The sequence below is a fragment of the Melospiza melodia genome, chromosome 15 (assembly GCF_035770615.1).
Source record: "Melospiza melodia melodia isolate bMelMel2 chromosome 15, bMelMel2.pri, whole genome shotgun sequence".
Lineage (NCBI taxonomy): Eukaryota > Metazoa > Chordata > Aves > Passeriformes > Passerellidae > Melospiza > Melospiza melodia.
In genome coordinates, this window is record NC_086208.1 from 17,709,205 (window position 1) to 17,736,471 (window position 27,267).

The window sequence follows — 27,267 nt, forward strand, 5'->3', positions numbered from 1 at the left end:
AGAGCAAAGAGGTGGGATTATAACCCAGCAGAAGATAAAATAATAAAGCCAAATTTTGACCTGCTATAAAGCAATACAGGGCCTTTGAAACCTGCACAGGGAGGAACCTGCTGCCTCCTTCCAGCCACTCACACTGCCCTGCTTAGCACCTGGTCAAATCTCCTGCAACACTCATGTATTATCTATCATATTCATACTAATGAGAACTGATCTTCCTGGGGCTGCCTTTATAAATTAAATATAAGTGGGAGGAAGAGTGGAAAAAAGATGAGAAGGTCCAGGGAGTGCCTCAATTCCATAGTAATGAGGGCACTGCACTGATGAATTACTGCTGTCTAATATGCTAATGGAAATATATCCTGAATTTGCAAACACCTGTGCACAGAACAAGTGGGGGGAAAAAATGCAGTGCACAGCAAGCTTTTTCTGGGAATTGTGGGAAATTATATGATTTAACTGTGACCAAAACCTAGATCAGGAACAAATGTCTAAAATAAGTTCTGGAAGGAAAAAAAAAAATCACTTGGACTAAAGCATTTCATTCTTGTAAAACCTCCTTTTTAACTTTTGCAGTTTACATTATATATTTAGAAATTGCTATTCTCTCTTATTTATTTGTATGGACTTTACAGTACAAGCATGTTATATAGCCTATAAAAATATCCTAATGTTGAAGAAAAATAGAAGTTACTACAGTATTTTCCATAAGGCTGAAACACAATTTTTCCACGATTTCTAGGAATAGTAAACTTGAATTACTTTTACCATGCTAAAATTTTCTGTAAACCAGGAAAAACTTGAGGAAATAACTGATATCATTGAAACATAGCCTTGACGAGGAAACAGTTGAGCTGGGAGGATGATTTCAGCCAAATCTTTATCTTATCAGAAGATATCAGCAATATCTTGAGTTGAGATCAAACCATGCCAAGGTCAGGCATGGTTTCATGGTTTCAGCCCTTGCCATGTTCTTCCAGGGAACACAGGGTTTTAGTTGTGCCTGCAGCAGGCTCAGGACACCATGCCCAGAGCATCCCAGACCTGGACACAGCTTTAATTAACACTGGAGCCCATGTTAATTAACAGCCAAAAAACCACTGCTGGTCCACACTGGGCTGTTTGCACTAAGCTTGGAGCAGGTTTGTGGAACAGAGACCTGCATCCATCAAATAGAGCTGGCAAACTGCAGATCCATGGACTGGCCCAGCACAGTAGTCAGAATTGAACTATTAATAACCCAGTCATTTAATCTTTTTAAATGCAGGAAGGGGACAGTAAAAATCTCCTGAATGAATCATGTGTGTGTGTATAAGTAAATGCAAAAATAAAGGAGGGAGAAATCACAATTGTTCCTGAGAGACTTTATATGCCAAGTTCCAGCCTAGAGCAATGTTTTACTGCTGAATTATAAACTCCTGGAAGTGGGGATTTATGCTGGGGCTGCTAACAGACCCTAAACAGCAGCTTGCAGGCGCCACCCTAATGAAGCAGGGCTTTGAAACATGACATTTTGGGTCAGACAGAAAGGCTTGCAGACAGTAGAAGACCAAGGGAAATCCTTGTTACACAGTTCTGCTTCCTAATGTATCTATATTTTTTAGCTAGACTGTGCACTGCAAGCTATCCCAAACTGTAATAAAAGAGGCCAGTCTGTTATGGCCCAGTGGAAGGAGCACTCACAGTTGCCTTGTGGTGAGATGGGCTGGGGCTGAACATGCACCCCAAAACACTGAAACCTTACAAAAGCCCAGCAGTGAATATTTTCTTATAGGATTCTTGGGATCTCTCTAATTGATGGTTTTCTTCTACACATGGATGCCTCACCATATGATTACCTCTTAAACTAGTTAATATAGAACTATTAAACTAAGCTCATAAGTACATGCATAATCTTAAAGTATTAGGGAATTCTGGGATTTGAGGTCTGATCCAGAGTTCACATATTTCAGGGGAAATCTTTCCTCACAATCACTAAACAGATTCATCAAAAGGTAGATTTTCTGGAACTCTTCCTTCTGTAACCCCTTTATTTGTACCAGGACTGGCCCATGGGGGTTAGACCATCCCTGAGGAACACTGCCCAAGTGATTCTGACAAAAGCAATGATGAGATTCCAAATCTGTCTGCAGCCTGTTCTTAAGTTTCATTACCTTTAAACTGGATGTTTTCACTGCAGCAAATCAGGCCATTCCCTGGGAAACCATGAAGGTTTCCATCTTCCTAACAGCAGCAGTGAAATATCTGGGCTGCTTTCATGCCTCCCTTCAGGCTCCTGGAGCACCTGGGAGGTGAGGAATTCCTTACAAACACTGACCTGAGCAGGACAAGGGGACACCTGTGGCCACCAGCCCCAGTGCTGGGATCAGGCTGGAAATGCTAGATTTCAGATGTAGATGGTTTTTACTTGCACAAACTGTCACGAGTTCTCTCCCCTGCAAACGCTGCTTTTAAAGAATGGGCAGCAGATGCAAAGGTCAAGCTTGGCCTGGTTTGGGAGCAGCTCTAACTAAAAATTTAAAATCCTACTCAGCCTAAACCTCCTATTGCTGAGTGCTGAGCTCAGAGCTTCTCCTCACAGCCTGTGGCAGCACCCAGCAAGCAGCAGTGAGAAATGCAGCAGTGAGTGACTCATTCTGCCCAGCCTAGGGTGAAAAACCTCTGCCTTCACCAGATCCCTGTCCATAGAGCAGCACTGCCAGAAGCACCTTCCTTGAAAAAACTGGAATCCTTGCTCTGGAAGAGGCAAAAAGTCAGTCAAAAATAAAGATATTTTAAAAAACTCAAGTTCCTCTGCATTGCAGGGATTAAATACTCCCAGTAAAGAAATCAAATCATCTCCCTGTTATGGAAGGATCACCTCTGTAGCTTAATCTAGTTTTAATGGGCTAGTGCAAAACAGGAAAATCAGGAATGATTACTTCAGGAGCTGCATCCTTTATAATTAAAGGAAAGCCCACACAGTTGGCAAGTACTAATGTGAAGTTTCTTTCAAAGTGCTGTCTCTTGGATCCTGGATATATTCAATAAAAAAGCCCTCATATTTTTAATGATATTAAGCAAAAAAAAAAAAAAGGGCAAATCTGGGGTTGACAAAAGCTGTGTGGCTGCATTTTGCAAAACAAATTCAGGAGCTGCTTTGAAGTGGAATTTCTGCCTGCCGCAGTCTGAGGAATTAATAAAAAGAAACTGAGCCAAAGCTCTGATTGTACTGTCTGTTCAAAAACTCTTGCTTGAAAACTGTGTTTCCAAAGCCAGGACTAAGAGAAGGAGATATCCAGGTTTGCAGGATGTATTAGGAGGATTTCCTATCCTTATTTACTGAATAAATTGCAAAACCCAGTGGATCAACAACACAAACATGCAAGTGAATGTGACCTTAATTCTCCTAAGCATCCCCTTAGTCTCCTCAGTGAGGCTCCAGAGGTAACAGGGAAAGACTGAAATCAGCAAGAAGAACATAATTCTCCTATTCCCCTTATAATTTGGCAGAGCTGGCAAAGCTGGTGCAGTGACTGTTGGGAAACATCAAGCCTCAGATATCAAAACAGATAGCAAAGCTGTTCATCCTCAACATGAAATAAAAGTGGTTTAAAAGAGCAAATAAAGATCAGATCCACCATATCACAGGCTTTGGTTTTGCTTAAGACTCTGCAATATTTCCAGGAGTTTACACACAGGTTTCAGCTGCAGATCTGAAAGTTTGTAGTGTTCTACCACAAACAGACTGGGTTTTTCTTTTTGACAATGTGTGAAGAATCCAAGTGCATCTACCAGCATGAAACAGCTGAACAGAGCTGGGTCCTGCACACTGACCTGTGCTTTGTGGAGCAAGGGACTGAAGGCAGGATGTTGGATTGATGCTGCCACCTCTTTGCATCCTGTCTTACCTCATTTGTGCCAGTGGGAAAACAGGATTCCAGCTGAATTCTGCACAGCCTGAGGCAGGGCTGGCTGACACCTCTCCCAGCCCACACAGCAGCAGGGGCAGCACAGAATAAAGCTGCTGGACTCAGTTTCTTACAATGAAACCCCAAAATACTGAATTCAAACAGCTGAATTAAGATTGCTGTGAGACCTTTAACTTCACATTTACTCCCTGGCTTGTACAAATCTCAACTGTAAACACTTTAAGTGCCTCATTACAGGGCAATTGCAGCATTTTACTTTTTACTGTTCTTTCACATTACCTTGTAACTTGGGTACTATACTGAGCAGGCAAAAATAGCACTTGGAATATATCTCAATTAAGGTGGCAAGTGAATTTTTATTTTTCCCTGTTCTCTGGTAGGAAAACAAAACCACAAAAAAGTGAACCTGACTTCTTTGAAATAATTCGTTTTCTGGGTGAAAGTCACCATGCTCCCTCTCTACTTAAAGGTAAATCATTTTTGAGCAGCTAAAATGGTTTTAAGTGATGGCAGGCTGCTGAGGAAAGTGAAATACAGTTCTCTCACTGTACAGTTACAGTGCAAACTATGTCCACTTTTAAGCTTTAGAAATCCATAAGATGAACAGAGTGGAATAAAGAGCTGTGAAATAACTCAAGTAACTGCAACAATTTTGAGATAAAAAGTAGTTGTTGGGAAAAAACCCTAACCCTATCCAAGCTAGAGGTTCTTGATAGATGATTAATTCACAGAAAGTTTGAACAATCCTAAAGGAACAACACATGTTGCTTTGAGAACTTAGTAACACTTATCAGAATGTAAAGAAAAAGCTTTCAAATTATGAGACTTCAAATTTTTACTACTGGGGAAAGACGCAAAAAAGATTTTTTTTTTTGCAGCTTACCAAAGCTTTGTTTGAAATACAAACTTGAAGTCTAACTTAAAATGCTAAGCTACATAATGGAGATTTTACCAGAGTTGTGTCACTTATTTCAGGTGAGAGTTAAGGGCAGGGAAGAATTGAGCAGCACAGGGGACACAGAGGTCAGGACAAGCAGTGGGAGCACAGAGCACGTGGAAGCAGCAGAATAGAGAGGAGAACCAGAGAGGAGACCTGAGGGTGGAGAGACTCCTGGCTTTTCCACCCTGAGTGAATGACTCAAGGTTTTAAATTGGCCCTTGGAAGGCAGGGAAGGGACAGGACTGGTGCCTTTGCACCCTGTAGAATTCTGTTTGCCAGAGAACCTTCAGCCATGGTGTGCACCAGGGGCTCCCACTCAGCCATCTGTGATCTCCAGAGCTGAGCCAAGGCTGCTGTGCATCCCCGTTCCTGGGGTTCCCAGCTCCCCCTGTTATCCCTCCTGAGCAGGGATATCATCCAGCCCAGACATTCCCCACCCACCAAGACACCCGGAGGAGGAGCCAGAACCAAACTGGTCTTTCATTATTTCAGCCACTTTGCCATCCTTTTCATGTCCTAACAAATGCAAGGGAAATTTTCAGCCACAGCACAGCCTCTCCATCAGCCGTGGCAGCCAGCTGAAGGGCTGAGCTGGGAAGGTAGTGAAAAGTAGAGATACACTGCAACAATGTGATTGGGGTTCTTCCATCTGAATGTTGTGGTGTTACTATGAAATAACCCTCTCTAGCAGCCAGTTTAGATGTGTTATTTATAGCACAAGCTTCTTCAGAGCTTCAAAAGAGAAGTTTTACAAAAAAAATCCCAAACCTCTGTTAACTGAGTTTCTTAAAGGAGTTTTTTTTTCCTTAGCATTTTACATAAAAATTTAGAAGCAGCTTTTACAAACTACTCAAAATCAAGGGTTTTTTTCTCTTATATAATCACACTGATATCCTTAGTTAACATTTATTCCTGTTAAGAATTTCCTCCCAGTTCACAAAGAAGTGCTGTTACAGGCACTTAACAGGATAATGGTACAAGAAGTAGAAAGGAAAGCTACTAGTGTAACCTGTATTATCTTTTTTCTTTTTTCCTACACTAGGAAGCAGTTCTCATAGGTTGGAATACTTAGTGGCAAAGTATAAAATCTCATTAATGTAATTCCACTCTTTATCTGAAGACTACTCATGGGAGTTACTCTACTCTTCCCTTATTGAACAACATTAGAGACCAAGCACATGCTGACAATTCAGAACACAGGGTGATGCGAGGAGAGGGGAAAAAACCCCAACAAAAGGTACCAGGCCAGGAAAAAAGGGCAGAAAAAGGAACTCTTACCTTCCTGATGTTGCAGTCAGAGACTATGAGCACGTTAGCAGGGAAGAGGCATCACACTCACTACTCTGACCGAGGTAAACACGCCCTATCTCCAGAACCCTTTCAAATTCTTCTGAGACCCACCCAGCAAAGCTGCACTTCAAGATTTCTGACTGAAGGCAATCCTGATGTCATCCACATCACCCCGTGAAACTCGGCAGCAGCAGCAGTGCCACTGCCTTCCCTGCTCCTTTCAACACAGCAGATGAAGAAATGTTTGAAGTCACGTGGCCTCTGTTGCACGATGAGAATTTGGCTGGCTGTAAATTGCTCCCCACACGCACGGGAGGATGCTGAGCCTGCTGAAGGTGCAGAAAAGGGAGCACCAAAAACATCACTGCACTCTGACAGCTTTTAGATGAAGTGGAGGGTTTTGAATAAAGTTAGAGAAAGGTTTCTGCTGCTATTGAGCACTCTCAGCAGTACTTCCAGCCTCAATCAACTGAATGTTCTACAACAAGTGTTCCAGTTCCTCAGAAGATCAAAAATGGAATTTCTGAAATTCCTAAAGCAGAAGAAAGCACACACTGAATGTGTGTTGGTTAGAGATACCATAGAAACATGGCAGTTTTACTTAACCTGACTGTTTAATTTCTTTTTTAATTCCATGACTAAGGAAACAAGCTGAAAGTCATTCCTCAGCAGCTCTCCCCAGTTTCAAATAACAACAACCTTCAGAAGTATTGGCATTCTGGTGGACACATTAATGTGGTGAAGAGAACCTCACAGAGAAGCCAGGAGCCAAGAACCTTTTATTAGCCTTTTCTTCCTGCTTGCAGTCAGCAAACAGCAGCCCAGGAAATGGGACCAGACTTGCCAGAGTTGAGCCAAAGCTCCATCTCAGCCAGCCCTCTCTCTGTCAGAAGGAAGGCAGGAGCAGATGGCTGTGGGAGAGCACAAGAATGAAGAAACAGAGCAGTAACTGGTAAGGCCCCCAGCCATCAGTGCTGTGGGGCTCCAAGAGTTCTCAAACCACAGAAGGCTCTGTGGGAACAACAGTGGAGAGGTTCCCTCCTGCAGGCCTTCCTTCCCACAGCTCCTCTGGAGCATACTGAAACTCCCATCTGAACCCCCAAGCCTGCCACGAAAGAAGATGGGACCCAGGCAATATTTGGAACCTCTTCATTTATTATTCCTTGTGAGAAAAACATGGGTTTCTTCAGACAGCATTTCTTTAGGTATTCTATCTTGCAGCTATTACAAGTCTTTGGTCCTTCCATGAAACTGGGAGCACTATTCAATAACCTGATGCACCAGAGAAACATTAAACATGAAAGGGTATTTCAGAAAAGATTATGGCTTGGCTGCTGCTTTAAATGATCTCCAAACTTTCCCACATCTGAATGAACCACTGCTGTGAACCAAGCAGAAGATTTAGGAACTCTCTGCCAATTAGGAAAGCCTAGAGCAAGCTGATTCATGCATCACTTGACCAATGCTGGGCCAGAAATGGAAGAGGTAATTGGCACCAACATCTTTCTTATGCTTAAAACCACAATTTCTTCACTGTTACAACAAATTGCAAAAAAAAAAAAAATTTGGTTGACTGGAGCAAACATGGGACTGCTACAAAAATAAAAAGGAACACATGTTTTAACACCCTTTTTGAGCAGCATTTGTTAGGCTGGCACCACCTATATAGGATACTATTACAAGATTAAAGATATTCTGTGGTAAATAACAAGCTAATCATACCCCCTTGATTAAAGTGCCCACTGACCTTACAATTATCCCTGCACCTCTACAGGGCATATCCTGCAGGAGTCTTAAATTTGAATGCTAAAAAATAAAATCAAACCAAAAATATACCTTAGTCTGCACGTCTCACTGAGAAAATAGAAATTTTAAAGTTTAAGTGCTACTATTTCTTACTTGCAGCACAATATCTACTAATTCACTGGACATTTTAATATAACTAAATATAATAATATAACTAAATATAGCTAGATAATGGAGACATGTATTTGACTCAATTATTTTACATATCACTGGGAATTATGTATAAGTTCTCAGAAAAAAAGAAGTATTACAACAAAGTAAGAAAAATTTGCTTCTTTCAGAAAATGTCACAAAATGTCCCTCTTTTCCAGTCAGCTGAATTCATGTAATAAATTACAGCGAATCCACACAATGGGTGTGAGCTTTCTGCTGAGGTTCCAAGCAGTTACATAAGAGAGTTTATAGTATTAGTAAACTTTCTCACTAGAGAAAACCCTCCTGGCAAATTTGAGACTATTAAATCTTAAGCTCCTAAAATCAGAGCTGTTGTGTGTGGTGGCACCTGCCACACACAACAGGGAAGAACAAACACCAGAACAATCCCCAAAACCCCTAAGGGTTTCTTTTGTTTCCCTTAATATAAAAAAATAAAAAATCCTGCAATTAATGTGGGGAGCCAAAAATAAATGTTTTAGATATACTGTCTGTTAGTACCTAACCATTTTTGCTAACATTTTTGATTCTCTCAATGGTAGAGTGTTAAACAAATCTCAACCATATGTACACATGGAGGAAAAGTAAGAATGAATTTGATCTAATAATCATTTGCACTCTGAATTCTCTCTTTGCCACCAGTGAAACCCATCTCCTTGCCATCATGAATTCCTTCAAGATTAAACTAAAAAGCCTTGACATTCCTGTACGTCCGGTGCCTGAATCAACAGCAGCCTGAAAATTAATCATTCCAAGTCATGTGTCACAATATCCTAATTCAAAACCTTGTAATCTGTAGTTGAAAAGACAAAATCCTTCTTTCCACAGGAATTCACACCTTCTAATATGCCACCCTTCCCTTACACAAAAGGAATGAAAAACTCTCAAAAATCTCTCAGAAAGCTTTTTCCTCACGATGTTTCCTCCTAGTGTGACCTGATTCATCATCCAGATCCTTACAGGGAAAGGTTCACTAAGGAGAGGCTCATTAGTAATTAATTAGTAATGCCATCTGTCATAAATAAAGACTAGATACCTGATCTTGAATGCAACCATTAATGCAATAGATATTTATCATCCACAAATGCCATTGCAGGTACAAATTAGGAAAATTTGAACACACAGGCTGAAATCTTCAAATCAATTAAATCTTTTGAAATTATTGTTTCAGAACTTGATGAATTTTAGCCAGAAAGAAAATGCATTACTTTGAGAATCTGGGCTTTAGCAATAAGGAGGAAGATGACTTGGATGAAGTGGGTGAAGAGAGGATATCAGGAGCAATAATGGAAGGACAAAGTCAGTGCAGGGAAGGAACTCACTGCTGCTGATCCACCCTGCCATAGGCTTTGGACATGCCTTAGGAAAAAGGGCTCCAGGAAAAGACCTTACCTGGGGGGCACTGCCTTCCAACCAACTTCTCTCACACACTCAACCACCAAGGCCAGGAACACCACAATTATGCTCTTACAACCCCTGGCTGTATTCCATTTAAATGCTGAACACACCCTGTATCAATAAGCCTCCTGGACAGGAATTAAGAATCCTCTCCTATGCAGGGGCACAGGGATGTGATTTGCTGAAGAGTTCATCTTCTCACAGTTTGGTTGTGACATTCTTTATGCAAAATCCTAATTGTTTGGTCTTTAAATTATCTTGGTGAGAAGGCTTTTTTTTCCTTTCCCTTGATTTAGCATCAACTTGTCCATACTTGTCCAAGTCCCTTTTCTGTTAACCAGAAACACCAGAAAAGTCAAATCTAACTGCTTATCTATATAAGGAACTGCCAGCACGTTTGTTCCAGTACATTTGCAAAGGCAAAAGTCACGTTTTCCTCTCCACCTACAGCACTGCCAATTCACCCAACACTCCTGTGCTGCCACTATCTGAACATCTAGGAGAAGAATTCACTCAATCTTCTGGCTGCAGCAATAAGAGATTTAAAAATTAATCCAATCAACTCAGAGTTTCTTAATCCATCTCCAACAACATAGGAATATCATAGGATTCAAAAAAAAAAATTAATCCTTGGAGCTGGAAGCACTGGTTTAACAACAGTATGAAAATAAAGCTCAACAATTTGTAACACTTGCACATAAGACAATCCTGCAACATTGTTTGATTACGTTGCTGGGAGACTCCTGGAGCATCAATCTTTATTGACCCACAGAAAACATAAAATATGAGCATTTGCTTGGTGAAACAAAGACAATTCCTTTGATGCTTCACACTCAGCAATTCCCACTTATGCATCAGCTCTAAGTGACAATTACAGAAAATAAATGTAAATAATTGTGCAGAAAATAGTGGCATCACACTGGTCAGTGATTTTAGCTGAGGTGAAGAAACCCTCCTTTAAAAGAACCAATGCTCTGTTGAAGGTGACCAAGTACTGGATTCTCCTTATTGAAGAGATAACTTTTTAAAAAATTTGGTTGAGTTTGGTATTTGCTGCTTAATGTGTCTTTGCCTAACTTTCACAGTAGCTGCAATGGTGTCAGCAGAAAGGCACAAATTTCTTGAAGAAAATAAATATTATCAAGGAAGCCAAGTACTAGAGGTAAATGCCCAGAAAGCATTAATTTCTGTTTCAGTTAAATCCCTGCATGAAAGAACCATGAAAGATCTGTAGTGACAAAGTTACTCCAAGATGTGACAAACCCTGGAAGGTGACACTTGAGGATAAAGTTTTTTTCTTTCCAGCAAGGAAAGAAATATGGACATAGGATTTTATAACTTGTTTTTTTAACTTAATCAATATACATTCCTTTGCAAAATAGACTCCAAATTATTATTCATGTATTAATATGTGGCTATTACTTTCTCAAATGCTAAGGGCATTTGGAACATTTTAGAAGTTCCACAGAAAATATTAATTTTTAACTCTCAAGAACTAGGATGAGATGGGGTAGATACTTGGATAACTCCAATTAGAAGCTACAATTCCTGACAATTTCACAATAAGGGCCTGCAAACCTTCCCTACAAACTTTAAGGAAGCCAACATTCCGCAGTGTGCACTGTTGAGGTTGTGTGTGCTATTTTTTCCAGCAATTCACGTTTTTTCCAAATCTCCCCCCTAAAAGGACACTGCTGACTGGCAAAATTCATGTTTTGCAGTACAGGGATAGTAGGAATCAGAAATAACTACGGATATTGTAATTCTCCATGAAAATTTTTACCATAAAATATATTTTGTTCCTTCCATTCATGATGTAAGCCAGCACCAAGCCAGCTGGTGCATTAAAGGACATCTCTGTCAGTTATCAGCAATAAACTCATTTACACAACAGTTAAGAAGATAATAACTTAAAGCTTAAATCCCTGAGATGTTTCTCAATGAACTCCAGGTCCATGCCTGCTGTGGGGGCAGAGACAGTAAAAAACTGCTGCCATCCATTTTGACACATCACTGGCTTCCAACAGGGCTTCAGAGTGAACCAGGCAGCCCAGAAGGGTTGAACAAAACACACCAAGAATTTACAAACTCATTAGGATAACTCTAAGGGAAAACACGCTGAAGTAAGATTGTTATGACCACAATATATTCACTCCTACTGACACTGTGATAAATCTCTGATACTGACTTCAGAAACCATCCCAGACTGACTCTGGAAGAAGTACAAACAAACTTATCCTACAGTGATAAACCAGGGAACAACCAAGGCTCCCTATTCCCAGCTTTCCAAGGGTACTGCAGGCATAGAGGTTCCCAAGGTTGGTTTTTGTTCTTGTATTACAGGATTAAAACCTGCACTACGAGTCTTAAAAGCAGAATGAAAAGCAGCCATAAAAATATTGGAGAAAATCCAGTTTGAAGAGCCACAACTGTGGAACCACCTGGATTCAGTTATAGCTTCAATCAAGCTCTACAAACATTAAATTAAAAAATACTCTTTTTAAAAAGCACATCCTGTAAGCAAGCAACTTCTAGTGCTAACTGCTTACCTCATTAAAGCTTAACTGATTCTATTGATGTTGAAGGTAAACTCCACCAAACTGCATTAATGGCAAACTGTGAACATTTCAGGAGGAGTCCTCAGATAGAAAACTGTGTCCACACAGGTCATCTGATTGTTCTGTCTGGCTTTGAAATAATACAAGAAAAGTTGACAGCTATCAATACCCAAAGGTAAGGCACATTGACCCAATTCCCAAGCTCTAACTTAACACTGGTAACAGGTTCTGCAGCTGAATTAATTTGTTCTAGGACATGAAATAACAGCTGTGCCTAAAAATTTATATCATTGAAAAACCCCAACCAAAACCTAACCAAACCACTTTCTACACTCATCAATTTATTAAAACACAAATTCTTTAGCAAGGTACTTTTTTTGTGGTTGGTTTTCTCAATACAGCCAAAGAAGTCCAATCCACCTTCATGGTTCACCCTCAATTTGTGTCCAATAAGAAAACCCCAACTCCTTAATTTAACTCCATCCCAGGTCATAAATGGTAAAATATCAACACATTAAGGTATCTAATTACCAGATACAAACTATGTTCACCCACTTTTACAACTAAAACATTCTAAAAATTAAAACAATGGCTTTCTGAGAAGGGAAACATAACTTCTAATACTTCTAATAATCAGGTGGGCACACAATCAGCCTCAAGCCTGTAAGAATTAAATACAATTGGACTGCAACTGGATTTGCTGTATTTAAAAAAATCAGGTTATGGACACCTACATTTCTTGCTACACTCTACACACTGTCCTGACATGTCTAAACTCTTTATAAAAGCTTATACAGTTGTAGTAATCACTGACAAATAAGCCTAGGATTTATCCAAAATTATCATACACCACTCTACCTTTCCCACTCAGCTTATCATATCAGTGTCAGAGATATTGCTGCAATTTAGATGCTTCCAACTGGCAAAGTGTAGATCAAGAAATGCTGAACAATCTTCTACACTGAATCTTATGTTCAGTGTAAACAACAGAATTACCCAATTAAAATAAACTAGTCAGCAAAGTCTAGATTAGAAAAGGAGTGAGGATAGTGGAAAGGATTTCACTGAAATATAAGCACCTACCTACTTTGAAAATTGTGAACTTGAGAAACTCTTGCTCAACCACCTTGCCCATGGCACTTCCTGTGTTTGAACTGAAAAAGTTCCCAAGTTGTCTGGAGCTGCAGCTCTGAACACGCCCAGAGGGATTTTAGTCCTGACAGAAATGAGCAACTCAGCAGCTACAGCACAACTGGGCTCAAACAAAGAGAGGCCAGGCATGTTGCTGCCCTGGACAACTCTGGGGTTAGCTCTCAACTACTGCAACTGCAGGCATGAATGGAAAGGTTTCCATTCCTTCACATTCCCACCCACCCCTCTGCACAACAACCCCTCTGCCTTGATCTCAGGAAGAAACCCCGGTACAGCAAACACCCAGAATATTCACATCTCCTTCATGCCAGTGAAGAGGATCACTCCTTCCTACCTAAAATACTGCTGTCACCCTGGAGGGGTAAGACAGGTCCAAACCTCCCTGTCTGTGCACTCATACCATTCCAGGGGCACTGGAGAGCACTGGAACTGCCAGCTCAAGGATCCCATGAAATACATCCAGTTTTCTTCCCCTCCCAGTTGCAGATTGTCAGGGCTAAAGACTAATCTAGAAGATGGCCACAGAGATTTGAAGGTCAGCAACCTTCTCCAGAGACTGCTCATCTCAGCTCAGTATCTATTTTAATTTAATACTAAATTTCTATTCAAATGGAAAAGAGCACCTGTTCTCAGTCAGAACAGAGCACTTACCTTCAAGAGCAGATCCTAAGAGGAAAGCTGCCTCCCACAGTTCTGAAGAGGTCTGAGGTTTTCCCAGTGCTCCTGCTGTCAGTACTTTCCCAGTGCCTAACCCCTGGCAGATCACTACAAGCTGCAGGGTAAATGAAGCAGCATCAGGTGCTTTCCTGCTAAGTGCAACTGCCTTGGATCCTGCTCTGAACTTGCTCCCCCAGGCAAACTCTCAGACACTCACTCTTCTGGTTATTCAAATTACATCTAATAAAAGATATAAGTATAATAATTTAACATCTTCAATATCCTCCTCACTGCACTGGAGTCACTTATTTTCTAATTCTCTTTCTGATTTATTAAATATACATCCTATATTTATAAGATATGCATGATGGATGCAAAAAATTCTGTTGGAACGTCACTTCTGCATCACCTAAGCCTAAAGTTATAATGCTCAACTAAAATTTTCCATAGACAATATATGCTTTAATTTCACATCTACTTTTTCTTTTAATTAAAGGAATATAGACATCTGAAGGTCCACTTTGAGCAATGCACCAATGCAGAACACACAGGATGAACAGTAAACTGCCCCCAGCCATATTATTTTATTTAGCCCAACTTCTAAGCAGTCAAGTGTTGCATTAACTTTGCCCTGAGTCCATGAACCACTACTAATCTGGCAATGAACTAAAAATAGAATGACATTGAGTATAATTGACAATACTTTAGCATATATTTTTGAAATGCTTTCACATGAGTTATTTATTACAAAAAGTTGAAAATCCAACAACTAATCCTTATTTACTGTACATTGACATACACACCATGAATGAGCTTAGGCCCCTCAGGTCATGGATCATATCACTGGATGCAATCCCAGATTTTAGGGTTCCAACCAAATCCATGTTCACCCTGCCTGAGGTTAAACGCACTGACTGGTGCAAGAGGCATGAGGCAACAAGTCATTAATCTCATGGAAATATTCCCCGGTGAACTTGTTTAAAAAAACCCCACAAGAACACTTTGGATTATTGTGGATTCATGGATTTATTCATCTTCTCAACCTGGCTCAGCAGTTTCAACAACGCAGATGGATTATATGGGAAAAGACTTCTCCTCTGCAACCTAGAAATAGCCTCCTGCAGCTCTTCCAGACACTTTGTTGATTTGTAAAGCATTACTCTTAGGGGAGCAATGTTATCTGGAGATGCCATACGAGTCCAACAGGATGAGGCAGAGGATCCCTTCAGTTTCGGAGGCGACACTTCAGAGGTGCGTGAATTCCGGTCATCATCTCTGCAGCTGCAACTTGTTTCCCTCCTCCTCGCCTCACCCTCATTGTTTGAATGCAATTGCTTTGTGTTTACCAAACACTCTTTTCCATCGGATTCCACCTCCGAGTCCTCTGAGCTGTCATAATTAACCAGGCTTTGAAGAGAACCGAGCAGGGACGCGCTATCAGCGCTGGTCAGTGAGTCAGACTGGCTCCACTCTGCAGCCTCATTATCACCGTGCCGAGCTGTAAACACCGGGCAATTGTGGGGAGCCGAAGCCATCGCACTCCGTGGCTCTGCTGAACAAACAGCACTTTGCAAACTCGCCCCAGTCACGCAGCTCTGCTTGACAGAACCAACTGCGTGCAAAGTGCTGGGCCTGGTATCGAAATGGTTACAGACCTCTACAAAGTGAGGCCACTCCATCCCAAGGAGCTTCAAGTACCTGACCAAGTACTCCAGAAAGCAAGTTTCTGATGAAATCAGAAAATCTAGAAGTACTGTGGAATCAAATGCAATCTTTTCCAGAAAATATAAAAATATACAGTGTGGGTTATATCCACCTGCATGCACAAGGAACTGCCAGGATTCCTCCTCTTTGTGGCTTAGGTTACCAGGAACATCACACCTGAAAAGTAAGCCAGGAAATAATTTAGTGGAAGATAATTTTTTTAAAAAAGCAGCAATATCCAGATGAATTCTTACTATTTTCTTTAATTTTGTGAAAATTAAGAACAAATAGAGAAGTCTTTGTATCAGAGTGAGAAAGAATGAAGGCAGCTGGGACCAGGAGATGGGAAAGCTCAGGAAGCCAAAGCATTTAAAGCAGGCCTAAAGAGCACTCAGGAAACCTTCTGCAGTAAACAAAGGTAATTACAACACATCAACTGTACTTTAATATCAATATGAAAATCTTATTTGAATATTTTTGTTAACCTGAATTCAGGCTAACTTTCAGAATGTTACACACACTGGAAGAGGAGCCTACTTGTAGTTAAGTGTCTGAGAATTGTGTGTGTCTAAGGTGTTACTTGCATTATCTTCCCACCTGAAGCTTGGGAGCCTTGTATAAATCAGCATAATATCTTGTATGGTAATTTAAACAACAATGAAGCATTGTACATCCAGGACAAATCCATGAAGAACACTTCTCAGCTGTTAGCAAGAACCATTTATATCAAGTAACTGGAATTCCCATAGGGCCAATCCTTATAAACTCAGCCAGAAGTACCTGAATTATTGAAGTTTAAGTCTAATATCCCATTCTTGTCAAACCTTCAGTGTTGTAAGGAAGCAATCTTGCTTTTTATCTGTAACCACTATTTTAGACATGAAGTCAATTATCCTGAATTACAGGATATGATGAATTTTTTAGTAGGAAACTTTCACAACTCCCATCTCCATCCAAAAAATACTTAAATTATCAGCTCTTACATCACACATTATTACATCATCCTGAGGTTTTGGGGGGGGGGTGGGGTTAAATTATTAAAAAATAATTTTGCTTCCAACAAAAGCAACCAATGGGAATGTCCCAGTAACCTCACTGAAGCACAATTCTTCACAGTTCTGTCAGAAATAAAAAGATAGACTGACCTATCAAGTTTTAAATAGATGAGCAATAAAGCTTTAGCAGCTTCCCACATGTCATCATCCTGCTCCATGAAAACCAAGGAGAGCCATTCACAGTGATGCCCAGCTGGGTGAGAGTGTGGGGAAGGCTTTCCATGACTCCTCCAGAACATCAGCAGCTGGGACATGGAGCTCTCAAAGTCTCCTGGAAAACAAAATTATTCATGAACTTGGCTATACATTTTTATTGCCAAACAACACACACTCTTTATTTTTTAAATTAACAGTGCATAACAGTTCATGAATGCAGTTCTTTCCTTAGCTCAACTGATTTATCACAGCATCAAATTTTATAGATTAGTTCTTGCTGTTTTAGTGCAGTAGCTTACTCATAAAAATCACTTTGTATTCATTAAACAGAGACTCTTTCCCTTAAGTCACAAAACTTACACTTTCAATACTAATGAGATACTACAGAGAAGTTTTTGATGTAACACAGCACACACTCAATGTTTAGAAAACAAAGTTTTCCTGCTACATTGAAATCAATTTTATTTACTGCATCACTACGTGATTTTCCTTAATATTTGACTTTAAGATTTGTTTTTCCTCCCAGCAAATAACAGGGACATCAAATTATCTTTGTTATTAATAGTTACTCTTCAGACTGAAACTCTTCCCTATAAACCTGGAAATGATTCTCAAAATTGAAATTAATTAAAGTTAAGCCACTTTAATCCATGTTAATGACAAGAAGATCAAGCAGCTTCCCGGAAGGGAAATTAGCATATTAAAGCATTTAGGTGCTTGTTTTAAACACTTCCTGTAATTTCAGTAAAATAAGGAAGTACCATTCTTTTCAGATTGAAATTCCTCTTGACAGTTGGGGTGTTTGAATCTAATTAAAAAACTCATTTTTATGTCATGAATCTGGAAAAGAAAGGAGAATGAGAAAGAATTTTCACAGAGACATCTAAAATGGATATAGCCTACATTTTTTCTTTTCACTTGCTTTTTCACAGTCTCAGTCTCCATACATTTTTCAGAAGGTGGATCACAAGTAAAATATTCTTTACAAATACTTAAAAATCTTTAAGAATGCAACTGACATCACAAATATAACATCTTCCAAAAATCTGGAAAAAGTTTCACAAGCTGTCTTATGGAAGGTGTAGCTCTTTCACACGGATGAATTAAAATTGATTTCAGGCTTGCTGCCTAATATAGAAATATAAAAAGTGAAATAATATTTATGTCTAGAACTTCTACTAAAATGCCTCAATGTATTTAAAGTGCTGTAAAATTTCACCCTTGTTTAAAAAGAAACAGAAATTACTTTTGGCCACATCATCAGTAAACAATTATTGCTGGCCCAGCCCAGCCCTGGCACAGCAGCAGCTCTGCCCTTCTCCTGCCCAGCCCAGCCCCTCACTGCAGCCAGCCAGCCCAAGGCAGCAGCTGGGGGAGGAATGCTCACACCTGGTAACTGGAAGGGCCAGATGTGCCAGCCAGGGTGAAAAACAACACAACCATTTACATGGGGAGGATGTGGAGCTGCTGGAGCCAGTCCAGAGGAGGCCACAGAGATGCTCTGGGCCAGGCTGGCAGAGCTGGGGGTGCTCACCTGGAGAAGAGAAGGCTCCAGGGAGACCTTAGAGCCCTCTCCAGGGCCTACAGATGCTCCAAAAGAGCTGGAGAAGGATGTTGGACAAGGGCCTGGAAGGAGGGACTAGGGGGAATGGCTTCCCACTGCCAGAGGGCAGGGTTAGATTGGATACTAGGAGGAAATTCTTCTCTGAGAGGCTGGTGAGGACTTAGCACAGACCAGAGAAGATGTGGCTGCTCCATTCCTGAAGTGTCCAGACCAGACTGGGCAGGGCCTGGAGCAAGCTGGTCTAATGGAAAGTGTCCCTGCCCATGCAGGGGTTGGAACTGGATGATCTTTAAAGCCCCTTCTAACCCAAGCCATTCTGTGATTCTGTGTCCCACAATTCCCCTGTGCCTTACTTTGGCGCTTCCTTATTTTTATTTACCTTTATTACCTAGTATACCCCAGCTGGTTTTGCCTCATGACATTACTTGGCTGACAGTAATGCCTTGTACCTTCAATAAAATACATAATGGTGCTTAAAGTTCTACCTCCACCTTAGAAAAGAGAAGAGTGTTACCTGCAGCTCCTTTCAGTTCCCCACCCTGAACTGAGCAGATGCTTGTGCTAGGGACTCTTCTTGTCCAGCTGAAGCCTGGACAAGCCTGGTGTTCTCAAGCTGGCTTAATGTTCTTAACAGGTAAAAATTTCAATCCCAAATGCAGCTGTTTCAAGCCCAACATATTGCAGGGCTAAGGATTTGATAAAATGCAAGGAGACAACTAATTAGGCAGGACACAGCAACAGCAGTTTCTTGGGTGGGTCTTCTCCTTCCTCCCTCCCACCACCACTAATTCAGCTGAAATCTATTTACAGTCTTAATGAGCTGTGACTACAAAATCTGAAAGCTCAAACTCTTGCTGCTTAATGAACAAAATTTAAATGGACTGTTACCTTTGATTTCTGCTTCTGTTGCAGCGTTGTGAATCTTGAATTCCAGTGCTTTAAGCACAACCAGACTTAAGGCTCTGAGGACAGTTTGGTCAGAAGCACCTTGAGAATCATGTCCAGGAGCAGTTTCACTGCTTCCAAAGTAGCTGGACTTCCCACTGAGTGGGATCTGATTAAGCCAAGTCAAATTCACAACCTGCAGAACAACATTACTCAGTGCAAGCATATCCTCACACAAAGATGGGGTTTGTAAGAACTGTGATCCACCTTTAGCATCTTCTCTAGACTTGCAAAGGACACATTTTTTAAGGAGCAAAATGAATTTCTTCTTGATTACATAAGGAATCGATGAGCTAATAACAGTGAGGACATAAGAGACTTTCAAAAATAAAATTCTCTGGCACCTGAATGGTAATTCCAGTTCAGTTCTGGAAACCAAAAGTGCTTCAAGCAGATCTATAAAACTGATCAGATTGTTTGCAGCTTCAGAATAAGGTGAAGTGTAGTGGTGACTGTCAAAATGATGGAGCAGGATGGCATTATAAAATCCTTCAAGCACTGCATCAAGAGGAGCCAACAGCTTCTTCAGAGCACCTATGGCAACAAGAGGCATATTATTGACCTGAGGTGTAAGAGATAAGTCAGTAAATAAGAAATTAACCGGTGTTGTGACTACTTTTAGAATATAAACATGTTCAAACCACTGCATTTGAACAGCACTCTGTCACCCCCTGTATAAGGGAGGGCAGAGGTGTCCTGGAGCCGAAGCATTCCCGAGGAACGCCGGGTGAGCGGCTCCCCCTGGCGGCACCGCCGGTACCTGCTCGGGCTGCGGGCGCGTCCTTCCGCGTCTCCTTGAGAATCGCCGCCAGGGTCCACAGGCAAGCGGGCACCCCCGCGCTCCCGGGGAGCCCCAGCAGCGCGGCCAGGCTGAAGCGCAGCCACGGCACGTTCACAGCGTCCTAAGGAAAACAATTCCAAACACAATCACGGATGCTCTCAGTTGTTATGCAAATGACATGAAATCATAACACAGTGATTTCAAATTGTATGTTAAAAAGGTTGAAATGTCGGCACAGACAAAACAGGTAGAAACAATGTCTGTCCTGGGCCACTAATTAGGTCTTTAATTACAAACATGAAGCAACAAATGCATGCAATAGAAATTATCTGTATGTTCCAAAAAGGGAAAACCAAACCTCCTCATGTCGTGTGACCTACCCAAAATCAGATAATTCTGTAGACAGACCAGATCTGAACTCCTAATTCCCAGACAACTTGGCGAGAAATATTACAAACATAATTATGAAATAAATCTGTGCTCAGGATGCTACTATGGAGACTGCAATACATATTCAATAAATATACAGCAAATTAAAAAAAACCCTCAAGTAATTGGGTTATTCAAACAAGAGCATACACCAAGGCATTTTATTAACTTCCAAGAGGTTATTATTTAGTTTTATCTACTGCATCACCCAGCAGATACCAAGGAACTGTAAAAATACTGATAGTCTAGATCATGGCTTTTTTAATATCTGTGTTGCAACTTTAAAGAGATTCTTATCATCTACATCCATTTTACCTTAAATGAGTTTCATAAAATTCCAGATTTTTATAGATTTTTTTATATATAAAGACACTCTATGCCTCTGTTACACACCAGATATCTCCTGGCCTTCTATACTCCAGGCTTCTTCCAACACCGTTGACAAAGTTTCTCAGAAAATACAAACACTAGAAAAACCTGGCTGTAGAGTGAAATGGAACAACCTGCAGGCACAGGTTCACCAAGCCATTTTTTGAGCTGTGAAGTGATGCCACACTCACCTCTTCCTTCAGCTGGAAATACACAAGAGATGCCAAACTTTGTGAGGCCATGTGAGATAACAGCCGATCATCAGAACCCAGCAGGTGAATCTGGAGACAGGTAAAAAAGAAAAAATATCTAAGGCATATCCCTTTTTATTTTTCCTCCTTTCCTAAATAAATCTTTCAGCAGTTACCAATTTTGAGTCAATTTTTGCCTCCTTCAGAAGAAGAACAAAGATTTCACAGTACTTCTGTCTCGTGTGGAGCTCAATCTCCTGGGACTCTGCTTTGGCCACCATCATTTTGATCAGGGTGAGCTGGAGCAGCATCACCTCCCGTGGGCAGAACGAGGAGCTCATGTTTGCAAAGCTCCTGGATAAATCATCTGTTGCAGGGACAACATCTGACATATCAGAGTCCTGATGGCTCCCAGTGCCACCAGCAGAAGATGGCAGATGCTGCTGATGACAGGATCCATCTCCTTCTGGTGGCTGCTCCACACACAGATTAATTAAAGAGGAATAATGATGGCTTTCCCTTGCTAGGGGAATGCCTGCCAGGACATCCTTATACATCTGCTGCAGGAGAGAGATCTTCATGATGAGATCATGCAATATTCCACAAAATCCTGTGTGGCTTCACTGATTGCTCACTGCAAATCAGCTTCCAGGTCACTTTAATCCAGTCACAGAAACAGGAGCACACTGGGCATTTCTCTTCTAAGTCACCTATAAATAAAACATTCTGCTGTTACTTTGCAAGTAACTGCAAAATAAAAAGGAACAACATATTTTCAGAGTTAATGCTACCATTATGAAACTTGTTTTGAAAATGCAAATTCAGCTGCACAAAACTGTCTCAGTGAGACATTAAAATGAAGACTTCCCATGCTGGGAAGAAGTTCACAGCTCCAGTATTATATTACCAACACCAAAGTTCATTTGCTGGAATTAACAAACCCAAAGATGATTGTTATTAGGGGCTACTTTCAAAGATATGAGCACTTGGACTACATTGCTAAAACTACTAGAACCTAAACTCTTTTGTGACAGATGTCTCTAAAAACAGGCATCAAATTTCAGCTGCAAATTTTCCTCTGAACTGGCAATATTCATTGCTCCACTGAGGCTGGAACTGGAAACAGCTCTCAAAAAAATGGAAGCCAAAGGGAGGACAGGTCTTGACTTCTGCTGCACACAGGCTCAAGGTGGGCTGACCTCCAGGGCACAGCGACTAAGAAGCTGAAAATTAAAGAATAATTTAAAAACAGAGTGCAAAATTTATTAAGAACCAATAAAAACATTTAAACATATTCAGGAAAGGTAAAAAAAAAAGTCTTTATTCTTCCTGTCAGTGGTAGACATCCTTCAATTACAGCACTGGAAGATTTGCTACAGCTTAAAATTAAGCACTACTAAGAATTCAAATCTCTGAAATGTGAGCACCTGAGCCCCCACAATTTTCTGTCCAGTATGTAAATGGCCAAACAGATACCCCATCTTCTCAGGAAAAAAAACCCAAACAACAAATCCTTAAAAATATCAGGGTTTCTTTTTCACCTACATTAAGAGTGATGCTCATCTGTAATATTTATCTTCTTAGAGCAGTTTTAACATGCTCTCTAACCAGATCTCTTTTAATTAAAACCAACAAACTCATCTATGGTGAAGTTAGGAGTGGAACTAAAGTTGATTATAGGAATTTTCATACTTTTCACACTTTTTTGGTCCCCATCTCTAAGTCTGGCATAATCAACCAGGCAGAATCCTGCAGCCATCCACCTGTAGTTGGCTTTTATTAAATACTGCAATTCCTCTTTCTTACCAAAAGAAGAAAACAGTTTAGTCTTCCAATCAGTAAGAAATTCTAAGTTTTACCTGCATTTGCCATCAGACCAAATATTTTAAATTACCAGTTCTTTTTAGCAGAGTATTAGAAAAGAATGAAATTGTAAAAGTCAGTATATGAGGCATTTCTGTTCTAGCTTATAATCTTGACAAGTTTTTAAAGCAATATCAAACATTGAAAATTACACCTTCATTTTTACAACCTGATTTTTTCTTTGCAACTGAAGCATGGATTGACAAAATGGCTTCCCAAAGGCACCAAGGATTAGAGGTAGCCCAAGATGTGCTATCCTGACTCATCACTTCTCCCACCATCAGGAAGCATTTCCTTCAGAAAAGAAACTAAAATGTGAGAGCATGAAGTTGCCTGCAGGACTAATCTACAATTCCCTCTGGTGTGATATTTTTAAAGACACATTCAGCAAGGGCTGACCTGGAAACTCCAAAATGTTACAGCATGTTCCTCACCTGATAAAAGCAAGAACCCTTCCCCCATCCTCTCCCATACTCCACATTTTGCTGGATGTTAAGAATAAATCTGGTATTTCAGGCAATAAATTCCCCCTTCATTTGCAGAATCTTTTCAGAATTCTACTTGAGGTGGAAATTTATGACCTGAAACATCATAAAATTTCCTCAGAAATCACTCTGAATATTTTATATAGCTATTGTTCCCATCCTTGAGCTTTATTTCTTCCTAAATGAATACCTAATAAAGTAAAATCATCTCAGCACATTTACTCCTGTTTTGGAGATCAGCTGGAATTATCACCTCGTGTGGTAGATGAAGAGATCTCATGCACAAATCCACACGATCCAGCAGGGTGGTTAAGGCAGAAGGGAGTCAGAACTTTTCTAGGACACCCACTGTGGGATTCCACCTGCACCACATGGTGCTGGCTGTGCCCTCCTGCATCCTCCCAGAGCACATTTGTGTCCCACCATTAATCTGCAAACTTTACAAAAGCATCTCCAAGATATGTCTCACTCACACATGACAACAGCGCACAAACGTAAGCCATTGAAGGAAATGAAAAGTGAGGGGGCTTATTTTGAAGGCATTTACTTCAAAGAGGGAGAAAATATCAGACAAGGACTAAATTTGTTTCAGACACAGCACGAGAGTGAAAAGCTCAAAGCTGAAGAGCAAAGAAAAGCAGTGACAAACTCCAACCCTGATTTGTATTATTTATCTGAGTTACTCACGACAGCATCTAAAAACCAATTAAGGCAATGCCTCACAGAGCCAGACTCCTGCATAAACAGGAACAGTTCTAAAAACCTTATATATAGACTAATCACATAAAAGACAGAAAGGAAAACTACCCAGAACATAAGAAACAAACAAAAAAAGGGGGTTTGTATGTTACTTTCATCATTAATAATGCTTTAAAATCAAAACCAAAGTCAAGTGGAGCTGCAAACAGAATGAGGGAAGAAACTTATGCCTCTTCACTTATATCCCTGAGTTCCTGTGTGTCGATATAAGCCATTTGTGTTAGTTAAAATAAACAAAAAAAAAAAAAAAAAAAAGAAAACGTGCTATCAACAATGTTAGTTCAGTCAAATTAGGAAGGAATTGTTCCCTGTGAGGGTGGGCAGGCCTGGGCACAGGTGCCCAGAGCAGCTGTGGCTGCCCCTGGATCCGGGCAGTGCCCAAGGCCAGGCTGGACAGGGCTTGGAGCAACCTGGGATACTCGAACACGTCCCTGCCAGGGCCGGGGTGGAATGGGATGACCTTAAAGGCCCTTTTTTCTAGAAAAAACTATCCAAAACCCCATCCTAGTTTCATTATAAAATTGAATCTGGTAAAGCTAAATGAAACCTCAGCCCATGACTTTTGGGTATGAATCTGAAGCCGCTGGATCGGTTTATAATCATAGCGTTTAAGGAATAAAATACACTTTGGACTCCTTGTACCCGCAATGATTTCGTAGGCTCATCTCGCAATAAATAAGCTTCTGCTCAGTGCTGAAATACTGTGAACGCCTCTAAATTCGTGTCATTTCCTTCCAGACTTTGCAAACAACCTGAGCAGCGCAATCCCTGTTCACTGTGACACCTCAGCACGCCGGACGCTTTGGTTGCAGTTCTGCCAGGCGCCCTCAGACCGCGCCGGCAGGAGCGGACCCGGACCCGGACCCCCCTCACCGGCCCCGGCAGCGCTGGGAGCTCATCGGAACCGCGACACTCGGGGTGACAGAGCGAGCACGGAGCGGCCGCTCCTTCCGAGCCCTCACAGCCCCGGCCTGCCGGGCTGAGGGCGGCCGAGGCCTCCCGCCCAGCCACCAGCTCGGCATCCGCACAGCGCAGAGACCCCCGGCCCCGCAACCACCCGGCGACCTTTCCTTCACCCGCCCGCTTCTCCCTCAGCCCCTCCCGGGCCCCCCCTCAGCGCCTGAGCCCGTTCCGTCCCTCAGCCCCTCCCGCCACCGCATCGCTCCCCAAGGCCCCGCCCCCGCACAATCAAACCACGCCCATAACGCATCACCCCGCCCCTCCCGATGCGGACCCGCCTCTTTCGCTCCAGGCCGCGCCTCTCGCCCCTCCGGTCCGCACACCCGCGGCCCCGCTTAGTCACCCCGAGCCGCGGAGCGCCCGGGCCCGGGCCCGTCCCCGCCCCGCTGCCCGGCGCCCGCTGCCAGGCAACTCTCGCCACTCACCCGCCCCCGGCGGACCGCGAGGCCCAAACTCCGCTCCGTCACAGCGCCGGAACCGCCGCCGCCGGCCCCTGTCGCAAAGCCACCCCCCCCACTCCTCCGCGGCTTTACGGCAGCGGGGCGGGGCCGCGGGGCGGGGCCGCGTCAGCCCGGCGGCCAATGGGGCGCGGCGGCGGCGCGCGGGCGGGGGCGGGCCCGCCGTCAGCCCGGCGGCCAATGGCGGCGCGGCGGCGGCGCGCGGGCGGGGGCGGGGCCGGCGCGGCGGGCGCGGATTGGCCGCGGCGCGGGTCAGTCCCCGCCCGCCGACCCCGCCGCGAGCCGAGGGGGGCGGCCCGGAGCGAAGTGTCCCCGCTCGGCTCGGCCCCCCCGACCCCCCGCCCGCCGCCGCCGCCAGCGCGGGGGGCGGCCGCGCCCGGGGCCCCCGGCCCGCCCCGCTCTGGCACGCGGGTCACGCAGGTAACCCCGGCTGCCCCGGGGTCCCTCGCGGCGCGGGGAGGGGGGGGCGCGACCCCGTGGCCTCCCCTCGCCCACACCGGGCAGCCCCTCCGGCGGGTGCGGGGCCGTGAGGGGAGCCCCCGCCGCTCCCTCCGGGAAGGGCTGCGCAGCCCCCCGCCGCCCCTGCCCGCTCCCCCGACCGGCTCCGGGCCGCCCCCGGGGCTGCCCAAGGAGGGGGGTCCACGTCCCCAGCCCCCGGCGGCGCCCCCGGTGCCTCGGCGGCCGCCGGGCCTTGGGGCTGTGCGCCGGGGCTTGGCCGGCTTTTTGTGTGTGTGTGTGTGTGTGTGTGTGTGTGCGCGCCGCTGACGGCTCCTGGAGCGTGAACTCCTGCGAGGGAGAGGTTTGGTTTCCCAGCAGCTCAGCTTTCTGGGTTACTTCCTGTCCCATTCTTTAGCACTTATCTTTACTTCCATTCCCTGGAGGAGCTGCCTTGACAGGGCAGCGGTCCTGCCGTTATTATCCCTTCAACTCCTCAGTATCCTGGGAGAGTGTCCTCCTTTTCCAGGAGAGATCCCGATTTTGATGAATAACCCCTTTCCTTCCAAATTTGTGAAGGCTCTTCCTATTTTGCTCAGCTATTGCTTTTGTATTAACCAATTGTGTTCTTCATCGCTCTCTTTTATGTCATTGTGTGGCTCAGTTCTACTTTTATTTTATTTTTTTTTTTAGGTTTAAGCTGCCTTAAAGGAGAATTAAAAATAGTGACTCCAAAGAACAAAATAACACAGAAGAGAGAAAACAGCACTCAAAAAGCCCCCAGAAAGGTGATGATTCATTTAGACTCTCAGAGTCATCCTCGACACATGGTTTGGCTGGGATTGGGGCCTCTTGTGTTTTTATGGATTTGAATAGGTAGCATTAGATTTCTTTGTTCTTTTAAAACCTACTTTCTGTTGACCTTTTTTTAAAGTTTGTAAGCTCTGAATCCCATTTGAAGTACAGTTCCTCTTGTAACGCTTTATAATTTTCCAAAATTATTCTGCAAATGTTGTTTTGATTATGAATTGCTACTTAATGGGGGTTTTGTGTCTTCATCTCAGGGGTGTCACTTAAAAATACTTTGCTCTAAGTTGTTAAAAGGATCTTTTCTTTAAGTCTTTCCATAAATTTATGGGTTCAGCACTGCTTCTGTTTTTGTTTCAATTCTAAAATCTTTATTGGGCTAGGTCCTGGTAACTGCAGTACATTGCTTTAGTCATGCCTCACTCCTGTGTGGGTCACTTTATT

General features: G+C 42.6%; 4 protein-coding genes across 7 annotated transcripts in view; 1 reads left to right on the top strand and 3 right to left on the bottom strand.

Moving 5' to 3' along the window:
* CERS3 (ceramide synthase 3) overlaps nt 1-14,436 on the bottom strand; it is a 42,854-nt gene extending 28,418 nt beyond the window's left edge. The window contains exons 1-2 of one of the 3 annotated variants that reach the window (XM_063169929.1): nt 13,857-14,436; nt 12,045-12,179 (exon numbers count right to left, since the gene is read on the bottom strand). In XM_063169929.1, coding sequence (XP_063025999.1) covers nt 12,045-12,049 — 5 coding nt within the window. In that variant the 5' untranslated portion in view covers nt 12,050-12,179; nt 13,857-14,436. Of the gene's footprint in view, nt 1-6,126; nt 6,310-12,044; nt 12,184-13,856 lie in introns of those variants that run through there. The other 2 variants (XM_063169928.1, XM_063169930.1) reach the window with 2 other exon arrangements.
* A 119-nt stretch (nt 14,437-14,555) lies between these two features.
* Nucleotides 14,556-17,251, bottom strand: LOC134425482 (protein Lines homolog 1-like). The gene is made up of 2 exons (XM_063170147.1): nt 17,247-17,251; nt 14,556-15,743 (listed from the first exon to the last, which is right to left on the bottom strand). The coding sequence occupies exons 1-2, from the start codon at nt 17,249-17,251 to the stop codon at nt 14,870-14,872; spliced, it is 879 nt and encodes a 292-aa protein (XP_063026217.1). The 3' UTR covers nt 14,556-14,869.
* Nucleotides 16,755-25,203, bottom strand: LOC134425355 (protein Lines homolog 1-like). The gene is made up of 7 exons (XM_063169927.1): nt 23,658-25,203; nt 21,233-21,766; nt 21,057-21,146; nt 20,047-20,188; nt 19,230-19,820; nt 17,539-17,617; nt 16,755-16,892 (listed from the first exon to the last, which is right to left on the bottom strand). Exons 2-6 carry the CDS (start codon nt 21,635-21,637, stop codon nt 17,610-17,612), a joined length of 1,236 nt encoding a protein of 411 aa, XP_063025997.1. The 5' UTR covers nt 21,638-21,766; nt 23,658-25,203; the 3' UTR covers nt 16,755-16,892; nt 17,539-17,609.
* Nucleotides 25,204-25,941: 738 nt separating this feature from the next.
* Nucleotides 25,942-27,267, top strand: part of ASB7 (ankyrin repeat and SOCS box containing 7) — a 30,482-nt gene continuing 29,156 nt past the window's right edge. The window contains exons 1-2 of one of the 2 annotated variants that reach the window (XR_010029660.1): nt 25,942-26,001; nt 26,710-26,804. The gene's annotated coding sequence lies outside the window, so the exon portion shown is untranslated. The remainder of the gene's footprint in view (nt 26,002-26,709; nt 26,805-27,267) is intronic. The other variant, XM_063169931.1, reaches the window with a different exon arrangement.